The sequence below is a fragment of the Octopus bimaculoides genome, chromosome 4 (assembly GCF_001194135.2).
Source record: "Octopus bimaculoides isolate UCB-OBI-ISO-001 chromosome 4, ASM119413v2, whole genome shotgun sequence".
Classification (NCBI taxonomy): domain Eukaryota; kingdom Metazoa; phylum Mollusca; class Cephalopoda; order Octopoda; family Octopodidae; genus Octopus; species Octopus bimaculoides.
Window position 1 is genome coordinate 45,348,446 of NC_068984.1, and position 14,573 is coordinate 45,363,018.

Genomic DNA, 14,573 nt, shown 5'->3' on the forward strand with positions numbered 1-14,573 from the left:
TTAACTGGAATCACGAATACTTAACTTTTATTGCGTTTGCTAACAAGAGTAGTTTAGAAGTTGTAGCTGTTGTACTACATTTGCACAGTGTAAAACTAGCCAACACTTGAATCGAGACATTTTTCCACTTTTGAAAGAATGGTCATATATATATATATATATATATATATATATATATACACACACACACACATGTATGTATGTGTTTGTATGTATAATTGTAATGCAAGTTGTCGCTAAACAATGTGCATAGCGTAAGTCGGGGAATGCAAGCTTGGTCATGTAGTTGTAATATTGCGGGAACATTAAGAAAAACTTTTTTCCATTAAAATTCTTCGAAGGGAGAACTGAAGTGTCGTGACCTCATGACTATTTCTTGTTGGGTAGAAGGCGGGGCAGGAATAAGATCATTTTAAAACGGACTATTGTTGGGCAAGTACGGAGAGCGAGGGAAATGCATAGTGAGGTATGGTGTTGATGGTGGTGGGGAATCCTTCTTTGTTGGACAGGTATTGAGATGGACTTTACAATAAAGAAAAACTGGGGAAAACCCATTGTCTGTTTTGAAAACTGCGGGGAGGGAGAGTGAGTATTTTAGTGTGAGGTAAGTTGATCGGGCGAAGACAAAAAAGATAGGATCACCACCCACGTGCTACTACTATCACGGCTGGGACATGGATGTTCCAACGTTCCTTCCCCCCCCCTTTTTTTTCTCTCTCTCTGCATTGTTTCTTCCACACACACACACACACCCCTACACTGACAAATTTAGAGTGGCGGTCGATGTCTGGACATAAAGCCTATCACATTGTCTGTCGAATATACATGCAGTCACCATAGACAAGACAGACGGTTTCTGTAGGGATCAGGAGATGATAGTTGTAAGAAAGGAGGCAAGGGAAGATTGGGAAAGCGTAGGAAAGAGAGAGGGGGGGAAAGCTGGAGAGAACGAAGCTGCTTTGTTTAGGTGTGTGGGATGACAGTAGACAGTAGCACATTGGCCATATATATAATCAAGGTGATTGTCGACTCATGCCTTTTCCCTTCGCTCTCTTTCTTTTCTGCCTTTCGTTTATTCTGTCTCCCGCCTTTTTCTTCCTACACTCCTCTGCTTCATCCCTTCTGTCTCTAGGGGACGTTCTCATCTCAGTTACGCATCATGGAAAAATTAAGTTAAAATGACGACAACGCATGCCTTCTGAAAATAGCTGTCTTCCTTTATTTGTTTGTTTATTTAATGATATTCTGACTTTAATCGCAGCATAGTATAATCGGATTTCGTAAAACAGGGAAACCGTTTCTAGTCTACTGTTTTGTACATTTAATTTTTAAATGACATAAAAAAAAACACAACTAGAGAGTTCTCAATTTTTTATTTTTTTAAGTTTGACCCAATTATCCATGAAATTGCAAGATTAAAGATCATTAACCAGGTCTATAAAAGAGAAAGTGTCAATTCCAATTTGGTCAAAATCTTATATATATATATGAGAGAGAGAGAAAGAGAAAGCTGTCTTTTTGACAATTCTTAAGACTTAATAATTGAACCACTGAGTTTAGTGAATAAAACAATTGTGACAACAGCAGAGAGAATGGAAATAAATTTGCCGCTTTGTTCCAAGATGGAACTCGTTTCCATTGTTTCCCCAAACTCAAAGCATTGTTTGCATAGGTTAGCTTTCCTTTAGAAGTTTTGTACTCCCTCTGAAATCGGGCTTTATCTGTCATGTCACACTTGATAACTCTGACCTGCCCGGCTTCATTCAGTCACACAAGAAAGTTGGGTGGATTTTGTGTGTTTCTATTTATTCAGTATTTTTAATTGGTTGTCATTTTATAACAACGTTTGGAATTTCTCTCTACATGCGACACTGTTAGAACATAATCTGCATACCAACATTTTCAAAAATCCACATCACTTTCCAATGGTTGAACTCCCTTTTTTTCCTTTCTTTCTTTCTCTTGTGACACATCATAGTGCCATCACTACATGTCTGTCGTCTTTTATAGAAATTCTCTTCTATTGTCGTGGCCAAAGCGAGTCTATTGTTTAGAAAATTGCACAAGACTGCAGTCTTCGTAAATTTAACAACTGCGCGAGAACTGGTTTCATTTAATCAACTCAGTGGAAGACCTCAAGTGGTTTTCTTTTTAGAAGTGTGTGTGTGCGTGCATTATTGTAAGTTTTTTTTTATATTTTATTAGTTGAAATTCACGATTGTGGAGATATTAAAAAGTCTGAATAGTTAAATTTAACCAACCCAAGTCGGTGATTTAATTTAATTTTAGTTAAGCACCAATTTAGAGATCTATTTTCAATTAGCTTTAACTTATCTCTTTTGTCATAACACATTCAAATAGTATTATTTTTTCATACCTAAACCGATATTTCTCCCGAATATGATAATCACACAGTAAACGAGTATTTTTAAGTCTGTAAGACACATTCATTTGTTATTGCTCTTCAAATATTGTTCCACAAAAAATTGTCTCTTGCCCTATATAGCAATACTTTCGATCTGATCACTGAGGTTTGTACTTCCTATTGGTGGATAAGACATGGTTTTAATGGTATGTCGTTAAATGAAGATTTAACACGTATTCGTGTGGTTATCTTCTAGATTTGAAGACTAGGTTCTGTGTACAGGGGTTTGTAACCAATCAATCCTGTTCCATTTTTTCCAATGTATAGATGGTCATGTTCATTTTTTTCATATATTTATATGCATGTGTGCATGCTACAAACGAGGAATTCAACCCTAAAATTGGAAAATTGTACTCGGAAATAAACATATATTGCGACTAAGAATCAGTAACACTGGTTTATTTTCTCAGTTCCCATTTAGAAAGCTTAATGCCTACATTTATGGAATGTAGGCCATCTCAATTGTTGACAAATAGACAGTGGAAGAGGGATGGTCAACATATAATTTCTAAATACCAGTTTCGCAATTATACCAGCTTGTTACCATGGTGCCAGTTTTGTGAAGGAATTGAATTTTAATCATCCGTTGACTTTTGGTTGAAAGCCAGTCGTGAATACTTCCTAAAATTGAGTCACCATAGCGAAAATAAGTATTGTTTTAATTAAATCGTGATATTGTAATTAGTGCTGTATTTTGTAATGAGTTATTGTATTGTTGCCTAGTTATTGGCTCGTTAAGTGTTTGTATATACTCTTATATCAGGTCTTTACACTTTGCTCAAGTTTAATTCGTAAGTGGTGTGATAACTAGAAAGTTACCGATAATTTAAAATTGAGATCTGGCGAGAAATAGAGATCTTCATTGTTACCTTCTACGTCAAACAATACCTTGTTTTATTAAGCTAATTAAATTTTCAGAATATTTTTTTTATTTATTGCTGTTAGTCAATTCGGCTCTGGCATAGAGATGAATGAATCAACTGAAGGTTGTTCAGGCTCCAGGAAGACAACTGAACAAGAAAGCTTAAGATATACTCAATATTACACAAGACTGTATAAATGACCTTTTGACCTACATAAACATGATATAACTATTATAATCCTTTTAATAAATACTTCATACAAACGACTACTTGATTACGTACTATTACACGCATGACCTTCAGTAGATGAGGTAGAATTGCTGCATAATAGCAATATTGTCAATTCTTTGACCATTTACCTGTTTTGTGTATTATCACGTGATACAAGAGGCATATTTCCTTGGCTTTCATGCATCACATACAATACACATTCCCTCTTTTTTTATAACCACTCGGGTAACATGGGACTTGAGAAAGAAAAGCTTTATATTATTCTGGACGTATGAAACTAGAAGTTTGGACGCTTAAAACAAAATTATAAAAATGTTTGGGAAATGCAATGGGTAAAACTTTGAATGCGTTTTGTGCCAAATTTCATGAACGTGCTTTTAGTGTCCAAAATAAGATTTGATATGCAAACTTAAAAAAGGGAGTAAGTAGAAACTGGATTTCGCAAATTACTTTATAACTGTTATAGACATACAGACATTTCACTTGAGATTATGCTCAATCTTAATTGAAAGAGATTGGGGGATATTTTATTGGTGTAAAGTTACATATTTTTAATTCAGAAATTAAGAGTTTTTAAGTTATTTTTTTAATTTATACTTACTTCCAAAACCTTTATGGTTTCAGAAAGAAAACTTAGACGCTTTTCAGATCAGTAATGACCTTAACATTGGTCTTAATGAAATCCTTTAATTATTGTGTTTTTATGTTGATTCATAAAATTACTTGTTCTGAGCATGAGGTGGAAGCGCAAACTGAAACTTACCATTCACGTTCTTGGATGACGGCTGAATGCTTCGCCAATGAGTCTTAACAGTGCAATACAACAATATATCTTTTCTATATAAATATTACATCTATGGCCACATTCCATAAAAACTCTTATACCTAACAAGCAGAAGCCCAGAATTACAGTTTATGAATATCACCTGACGGTGTGGGGCGAGGATGGGAGATCTTATGTCGTTAATTTAGTTGGAGAAGATGGACAACATGCCAATTCTGTTCTTCATGAGGTTTCTTGCTTGAATAAGGTACACGCTCATATATGCACGCACACACTTTTACACTCACTCACACTCGCATCTGCTGTGATATTAGAAATTTCTGCTGTACATAGCAATTACACCCCTTCCCATTCCCAGTGAAACCAAAGTCAGCCCTACCAAAGACTCTTCTACTACAGCAAATGCTCTCTCTGACTTGGTGTAATCGTTTTTCGTTAATATAGCAAATACCTGCAACATGCACGCAAACTACTACCATCTTCACACATGCACATTATTCTTATTTGTGCGCACGCACAGACATTTAATAAATATAAACCTCTTTTCTAGTTCTTCGCACATACACACACACACACACACACACAGCCATCCGCTACACCCCTACCGCCACACCTTTTTAACTGGTTTCTACTTGAACAACAGCAACAGACAGGTAAAAACCAGCTCAACAGAAGCTAAATGCTGAGAGGACCTGCAGGCTTCTACTGCTGTTACAACACCTCTTCCTTACACTCTAGTTTTCTCTCTTTTTATCTCTCTCTCTCTCTCGTTATACGTAATATCCCTTCCACGTTTCTTTACCTACTCCCAAACTACCTCTTTCCTTTTTTGTTTCTCTCCTTCTCTTGCAGCTTCCCTTACTTCCTATAGCTCCCTAGTAACAACAGCTGGGAAATGGAAGTTCTGCAAAAGAGGGAGGAAGGGAGGGGGAGAAGCGATAGCTGTAACGGTGATGATGACTCATCACTTGTTGGCCTCTTTTCTTTCTTTCATAACCAACTTATCTCCCCCTACCATATATTTATATATATATTGTGTGTACATATATATATATACATACATACACACATGTACACATACATATATATAATCTGGTTTTTCTCTGTACTTCCTCCCTCTCTCTCTCTCTTTTTCTTTCTATTCGCGTCTTTCTGTCTTTCTCAGCTGTTGCTTTAAATTACTTTCCTCCGCCTTCTCCTCCCGCGATTTCCTCCCTCTACCTCTACGTTTCTGAATCGGTTTTCACACACATTCAACAGACTTTTGCGTTCTCCTCTCTGTCACATAGATTTGTGTGCGTGTGAGTAATATAAAAATAAGCTATATTAACTGTGTACATTTCTCTTTAAGCCTTATTCTTCAATGAATTGCTTCACCAATCGCACCATCGCCATCACTAACTGGGCCCCCATGAGTGTTATTGCTCAGCTAAGGTTCCATGGCCGGTCGTGGATGGTTAGTGGTAGGGGGCAATAATGGGGTTTAGTTGTGACTAGCTCCCTAAGTTTACGGTGAGTTAGTCACTAGACTTTAATACTAGAATAATCACTGACTTCGAAAATATTACTGTATGAATCAAGTCTGGATAATAATTGCAATCGATTCTCACATTCAACCCTTTCCCGTCATGCGTATATATATATATAATAAATATTCTGTAGGAAATATCTATTGGTAATTAGTTTTTTTGCTTAATAGTCTTTTTATTTGCTTTAGTTGTTGCTTATAAACTTTTATCATCTCTGCTGTATTTTTTTTTTATTCAACTTCTGACCACTGTATGCTGTTGCTCTCAACGTATATTATACTTGCCCGCATGTGTTGCGTATCCAGAGCTTATTTTCTTGGATAATTACTTAATAAATTAAGTGAAGTGTTTGTTCCTGCACAGACAATGATGACACGGTGATTTTGTGCATGCGTTTCAAGTTGTTCTTGTTTAGCTCGAAAGTACTTTTCTTTTTTTCCTTTTTACTATTCAACTACTTCGTCTACTTGTGAGTACCAAGATACTTCCACTATACGCCTAAGTGTGGGAATAGTGAATAGCTGATGAAATCGTTATGGTATATAAATCAGGCCAAACTAGATAATTTATACAACCATGTGTGTCTATATACACGCCTACACAAGTACAGACATTTTTACGCAGTGTTCTGCATTCATAATTACATTTATCTACGTATGTCTTACTTTCTGTCTTTCTCCCGTGATATTAATCTACCCTTTTTCTTTTTATGTGAGACCGACAGCCATTTAGGGTAGCTACTGATGCATATCCTTTGCAGCCCCTACATTTATAACTGTAAACTAGATCAGTGTTGTTGTATGGGTGTATACAATGAGTATAGTCATTAAACCGTCTTTCTCATGATCTTTTCAGCTCCACATGTGAAATTGTTGTATACTGTGGGTATCTCTATTTGAAGTATAAACCAAACTTCGACTGCCTTACACATTACTTCAGAAAATTACTGGGATTTTTCTTTTCTTTTCTTTTGCTGCATAGCTTGACAGTTTCACAATGTTTGGAATGCGTTTGTAAAAAATGTAGGTGAAAAATAGTTATTGCTAAGGTGACGAACTGGCAAACTCATTAGAGCATTGGATAGAATGTCTTGCAGTATATATTCTGGATCTCTGCATTCTGAGTTCAAATCTCACCGATGTCAGCTGTAATTTTTTCAAAATTCAATACTAGGGTCGATTCTTATCTTTATTTTTGAATTGTATCTATAATCCAAAGGACGAATTTGTCATAGTAAGTTACACTGTTTGACCTGATGATTAGGTTGAGAACACGTACCTGTAGAAAACTGTGTCCTTAACGCGTTGGTCCAAAAGTTGAATGCTCATCGTCGAGACTGACGGAGAATCCACTTGTTAATGCACATTTCATTTACAGGTAAGAGTATCTGGAATAAAATGCTTCTTGCTAAATGATTAACTGCTGTGTTGATAACGGTGGCTTTTCTTGATGCTCGATTAAGTCCCCAAGGATTGCGAGATGTCATATGAACGAAATGGTTCTGCTTGCAATGGAAATATCAATAAAATTATTGCAGCCAAGGCACCTCATAAATCGTTAATTTTTCCCTAAAAGTTTCCCCTCACCTTATTCATTTGAATGTTGTGGAATACCTATTAGAAGTTGACTAGACAAGCGGCACCAAACATTTGATTAACAGTTCAAATACCCAACGGAAAATAAATATATAGCTTGTGACATTGTTTGATAATGATTTTTAATTTCTCAAAGTATCTGCTACTCAATAATTATATTATTTTCTAAATGATAGCGATATATCAAATATCAAATAAAGACAGTCAACCCATAACTTTAAGGTGCTTGTGGGTTATGCTAGAGCTATCAACCACGGTTGTATATTGACAGAAACAAGAGTAATAAATTTCTTCAGCTTCATAAATCTTTAACCGTCTATGGTTGTCTGCTCCTTTCTTATTTTCTATCTTAGCATCTGGATTTTTGTGTTTATTTATCTTTTTTTTCTTCTGAATTATTTTCTTTCGTGGTTCCTCTTAAATTTCTTGTTTAATATCGATCTTATTCTGTTGTATTTAATCATTTGAAGTTAGCTCCTTTCTATTTCTCATCTTTTATTAATACTAATATTTTCATGGAGTCATTTTCTAATATCGCTACTTTCATAGCAGTTTTAGATTGGATGGAATATTAAAAAAAGAAAATTCAGTTGGTAATCCAAAATAGATTGAGGTACAGATTTTCAGGAATTTAAAGTGTGATGATGCTTGGTTTTTGATTCATGGAAGTTTGATATGTAAAAACGGATATTAAATTGATAACGTTGACAATATGGCGGTGCTCCAACTATGTCAAAGCTTGTATGGATGAAACCATTGAAAGAATAAATAAAATAACAAAATGAAAATTCTTCATTCATTAGGTTATTCCTTAGTTTGTTCTCTGGATTTTATTGGAACCTCTTTATTCAAAATATCACACATACACTCACATCGTTTGCTTGGCAACATTGGCAAAATCTCATTCCTACAAGACATTGCTTTCAATCAGCTGTATCAATGACTGGTCTCCATTTCGTTATACTAATTATGATAATGAAATTACGAAAGCTGTCGGCTAGGATCAATTCCGAGTAACAAATGCTGGTTAAAAGTGCCTACCATTTTAAAATGGTAGGTGTCACGACTGTTGTGCATGCGCACGTGTGAAAAATGCCTGCTTTGATGTTTGCTTCAGACAGTCGAGTTCGGTCAGTCTAGTGGTTTAAAATGAAGTCATCATTCATGACTCAAACTTACATATACCACGAAAACGATTTAATGAATTAGTTTTTTGAATTTTTTCTTTCAACACTTCCTCTGTCTATATTCTCATATTTGAGTCTTCCTGTCATGATCTCGCTAGCCACCATTTTCTCTTTTTAATTTTTTTTATTTTTAGAGCTGCCTACCTCTACCTTTGTGTGTGTTTACAACTTCCTTCGTTAACACTTCCTCTCTCCAGGCATCAAGTACATCCTCCTCCCCCCTCTAACAAATACATACATCTACACCTATTCCAATTTTTACTGCAGGTATCTCACTCGGTGCAGCAGCACAAGACTGGTACTGACTTCCATTCAGATTCTTCATTCCTCTATCTCTCTATCTCTCTTTCTCTCTCGTTCTCTCGTATATATATATATATATATATATATATATATATATATATATATAAACAAACAAGACAGCCTAGCTCTTGTTCTGCACTTTATTGCTAACTCTTGCTTCTTTCCAATGTTGCCTTCTCTGTTGGACGATGGATATAATTGATTTCTGCTTCATAGCAACAACAACAATGGTGATACCCTCTGAAGCAACAACACTGTTGCTGCAGCAGCAGCTTACCTGTAGAACGTTCTTTATTTTACCCTACTCTTCCCTTCCTCCACCACCACTGCTTTATCTCTCCCCCCCCTCTCTCTCTTGTAAAACTATTCCCTTCTTTACCTTTCCTACCTGCTTAGTTACCTACTCCTAAAAGCCAGCCAGCTAGCTCCCTGTCTTAAAGAGAAGGAAGTAGGTGAAGTTAGCTTGGATTTCAGCAGCAAGCAGATATGTTTATCTAACCTACCTCTCTCCCCATATTTCTCTCTCTCTCTCTCATTTAAAAATTTTTTTTTTTTTTTCCTATTGCAGTTGGGTTTTAGTTTCCCTGATCGATAATCTATCCCTATACTACTATTGTTTCTTTATTTCCTTTAACATAATCATTCTCTGTCGCCATCCCACTTCTCTCTTACTCACGCACACACACACACACACACACACACACACACTCTTCATCCTTCCATAGCTCTCAAGTCAGAAGTAGCTGTGTGTGTGTGTCTGTTTATTTGTGACTCAACAGATGACAGCGGCAACTGATGTGGAAAGAAGACCTCACATGAGATGCTAATATTAGGGAAGCTGAAGGAATCATTAATCTCCTTTATTCTTTCTCCTTCCTCCCCCCCCCACTTTCCTCACTCTCATCTCGTTCTTTTTCTCTCTTCTCCAACACACACACACACACACACACACACACACACACACACTCTCTCTCTCTCAATCTTTTCCATTTACATTTCTTTCTCTAAATATATTTAAATCTCTCCATGTGTCACTCTCTTCATCTCTCTCTCTTTATTTCTCTCTCTCTTTCTCTGCATTTGACCCTCTTTCTTTTTTTTTTTGTTTTTTGTTCTACATATCTCTCTACATTCTGCAAGTTTCTATATTTGTCTGTCTTTCCATTTCTCGCCCCCACCCCTACCCCCACCAATATATTTGCAGTAAGAGATGACTTACAACAACAATAAAACCGAACTCAATACATGCAGTCATTTCACACAGATTATTACTCACATCACATCATTATATTCTTTCATTATATTCTCTCTTTATTTTATTTTATTATTTTTCTTTCATTTCATTTCATTTCACACAGTTGTTTGATGTACTTATTCTGATGTATCATCATCGCCGTCATAAGTTGCAGCAGGTGGCATTACTGGTCTTAAACCACCACCACCAACCCTAACTCAGTACGGTGGTAGTCATTCTCCACCTCCACCCTTCCCATTGGCACAATACTCATCTCTGCATCAGTTACTACCAGTGCCACCACCATCCTTTCCTGCACTTATACATTTGATTTTTATATGAGCATTGATTAATAAATACTTTAAAAGGATTGTGTGCCTTTTGTTCCTATTTTTTATTTGGTTTAATAAACCTATATTATCTCTTACTCATCTTTTCTTTCCCTCCACCAGCTCTACTCCTGGCCCTTTAATAGACAGATTTCTGTACTTTTTTTTAAACCCCTCAAAGCACCATCAGTAAAGAGTAAATGAAATCTCTATTGTTTTGTTCAGTTTTTTTTTAAGATACACAATTATATACTGTATATAAATATAAATCCATGTTTGTGATAGACAATGGGATTATAGGTGGGCAGCTGTCCATGTTTAAGAGGGATTCAAGATAATTCCTTAATCTCTTTGTATTTATTGTATCTCACTTTTTTTCTGGGAGCTGGTTGGTAATAGATTTTCCCCTGTGTCAGGATAGTAGCCCCTTGCATATACATCAGGAGGACTGCTATTTATATATCTATCATAAATACGGAAAAAAATTTTTAATTCTTTTTAATTGAATCATTTAGAATGTGCAAAATATATAACAATTATCCAGTATTTATTATTTTAGAATATATAAAATTATGCATAGTCTACATATGTTCAATGACTTTCATTTAACCTTCAAGGAGTTGGAAATCCTGTTTTGGTATGCATTTTGATTTATTGGAGTTTTAGCTTATAGAGAAAGAATTACAGGTAGTTAAGTGCTTTGCCTAAGCGCTCAATATATACCTGTGGTGAAGATAGGATATAATAAAAAGAACCTGAATTCAGAGTCTTCAACACAACAATATATACACTAGACCATAAGTTTGAGGTGAAGGTTTTTCAGTTAAACCGATCTGTAAAGGATAAAAGGCCAACCTTGGAACCTAACAATTCTACTAATGCATTGCTATAATAATAAATTCTAACTTAAGCACAAGGGTCAGAGTAGCCCCATCTGGACAGAGGTATGATAACAGAATGTCTTGGAATCAAGTCTAGAAAGTGGTGTAAGAGAGCGTTCTGTTCTCTGATTTTGCCAATAACCCACAATTCCATTATAGAAGTGTTGTCTATTTATCTTATTTCTTTGTCTCTTACAGGTGTTTCCTGTTGAGCGGTATCGAGAGGTGCTTAGTACATACTGGCAGGTGGACTGCCATTCGAACATATCAGGAGTGGAAGAGGTGATACTCGACAAGAATGGCGTCTACCTGTTTTTCAAAATCAATTATGGTGACCTGCACTCGTACGTGCGGCAAAAGAAACGGTTGAAAGAAGCCGAGGCTTGTCGTTTGTTCCGACAAGTGGTGGAGGCTGTAGCACACTGCCATGAACATGGAGTTGTACTGCGTGATCTCAAGCTTCGCAAGTTTGTCTTTGCCGATCCAGAAAAGTAAGTTTCAAAATATTTATCACCATCATCGTTGTTGTTGTTACCATTATTATTGTTATTTTATTCTCAGTTGGTACCAATAATATATTGGAATTGAATTTGCATGTTGTAGCACTCTTCTATGAATTTTGAGGGTTTATGGCAAAAATAGAAATCTTAACCATCAGATTGATTATAAATATTAAGACAACAAGATGAAGAAATCTCTAGAGCATCAGCATTTCTTCCAGTTCTTTACACTTTGAGTTCAAATACTGCCAAAGTTGACTTTGCCTTTCATCCTTCAGGGGTTGATAGCAGTAAGTACTAGTCATGTACTGGGGTCGATGTGATCAATTTACTACTACCGCTCTCATGCCTAGCCTTGTTTCAAAGTTTTAACCACTACTATTAAGGCAGTGAGCTGGCAGAATCGCTAGCCTGCCAGACGAAATGCTTAGCGATATTTCACCCATCGCTACGTTCAAATTCCGCTGAGGTCAACTTTACCTTATACATCCTTTCAGGGTCGATAAATTAAGTACCGGTTGATGTAATTGACTATCCCCCTCCCCTAAATTTCAGGCCTTGTGCCTATAATAGAAGGGATTATTATTATTATTACTACAACTACTATTACACAAGACCAGGAAGCTGGTAAAAACAGTAATTGCTTGAACAGAGATAACTGAGAGATAGACAACTGCACTATCTATAGTGTGAGTTCAAATTCTGCCAGGATCAACTTCACCATTTTTGCCTTTATATGTAAAACAAATAGCAGTAATATACTGGATCAGTTAATTCTATTGTGTCCATCCAAGGTTGATTGAATGAACTTTGTAACTATGTATGCCAGGTTTTAAGTATGTGTAATGTTTAGATACTTCACGACTACTACCACCATGATTGACTATTGACTATAGACTATATCTACATTGCCATACGTGTGTATGTGTGTCACTGTTTGTACATGCCATGATTAGTTAGTTTGTTTACCAGCTGACAGTTTGTTTTGGACACTAACTTGTGAAAATATATCACATTTTAGTCTAATGCACTGTTACTCCTCTTGGGACCTCTAATACCTCAAATGTTATCTTCTACATATAACCAAGTATCATTTCTCATCATTTATGAACTCTACTCCTGCTAAAATTCATTGGGGAGAGAGTCTATTGTTTACCATGACCCTTGTATCTTAGCGCTTTAGCTTGTGTTGGTTAGTTGGCTAGCTGGCTGGTTGATTGGTAAGAAAAGTGATCAAGGCTTAAAATGCTATTACCAGGAATGTAACACAGTTGAATCCAAGCTCTTGGTTTTCACTGAAGCAGTAGTACTATTATTGTTGTTCTTAAATGTGACTTCATATTAGCTGTTAACAGAATGTTAGGAAAACTTGGTTTCTATTGTCAGTCACTGATCTTGATCCTATGTTTAGTGAAACAACTCTCACAAACTCAAATGTTGCAGATCTGTGAAAAGCAAGAATTAAAGGATGTTTTGTTTGTCCTACCAAAGACTGATAATCAACATCATACTCCATCTTAACTTTCATTTGTTTTACATATCAGTGTGTGTGTGTGTGTTGATTAGGTCTCGATCCTTCTATGTATCTTCATGTTGCATTATATTGCAAGAGATTTAGGCAGGGGTTTTCTGATTTTTATCAATGTGCTTCCCCATTGTTAGTTGCTGTGTAGAAATATAATTTAGTATTTTAAATATGAACTACTTAATTGTTTTGTGGATACAATATGAATTGGTTATTATTATACTCCTTTTCTTTTTCCTCTAGGACACATCTCTTATTAGAAGGACTTGAAGATGCTTGCCTTCTTGAAGATGAATCAGACGACAGGTTAACAGACAAACATGGCTGTCCTGCCTATGTGAGCCCTGAAATTCTCAGTACTGCAACAGAAAGTTACTCTGGCAAAGCAGCAGACATATGGAGCCTTGGCGTCATGTTATACACCATGATTATCGGCCGTTACCCTTTCCATGATACTGAGCCTAGTGCTCTATTCGGCAAGATCCGTCGAGGGCAGTATTCACTGCCAGACATTCTTTCATCAGGTGCCAAATGTCTAATTCGTAACATGTTACGGCGCGATCCTACTCAAAGACTTACTGCCGATGTTTCTCTACTACATCCTTGGCTTGCCGGCCATTGGCCAAGTAGTTCGGTCAGCCAGACATGTGTTGACCGAAGACAGACAACAGATCAGACCGTCCCAAATATCAAATTAACAGAATTAAAAGATGATTTATTTGACTGAAAAAATTTTTTTCTTTTTTATTTAGGATCTTTTTTTCCTAAGAATTTAAACAAAAAACATTAACGTTTTTATTTGGCGGGGAATGTAGATTATATTTTCTTCTCTCTTTCTCCAACTGTAAGGGAATCATTAAGATATTCCTCTCCACTCAACCTTCAGGAGCAGTTTCCCTGGGTCAACTACACATACACACACACACACACACACACACCTTCATTTGCATCTTCATTCCGAGTAGCTTTCTCTTTTTTTTTTTGTCTATAATTGGGTATGAACAACAGTGATAGGCTCAGTGTGGGTGTAAAGACACAAGAAGGAGCAAGAGAGGGAGAGAGAGAGAGCAAGCAAACATTTTCAGGAGACTCCCCCCTCCTAACTCAAGAACCAACTGTAATGTTATCTCAACCAATCAGATGACAACAGAAATTGCAAAAGACCATAAAGGGCATTAAACTAAAAG

General features: G+C 36.2%; 1 protein-coding gene across 2 annotated transcripts in view; it reads left to right on the plus strand.

Moving 5' to 3' along the window:
* The window catches only part of LOC106884514 (tribbles homolog 2), a 33,432-nt gene extending 19,314 nt beyond the window's left edge, over window positions 1-14,118 (plus strand). For both annotated transcript variants that reach the window (XM_052967038.1, XM_014935936.2), the window contains exons 3-4: window positions 11,560-11,852; window positions 13,630-14,118. In XM_052967038.1, coding sequence (XP_052822998.1) covers window positions 11,560-11,852; window positions 13,630-14,113 — 777 coding nt within the window. In that variant the 3' untranslated portion in view covers window positions 14,114-14,118. The remainder of the gene's footprint in view (window positions 1-11,559; window positions 11,853-13,629) is intronic.
* Window positions 14,119-14,573: the final 455 nt, after the last annotated feature.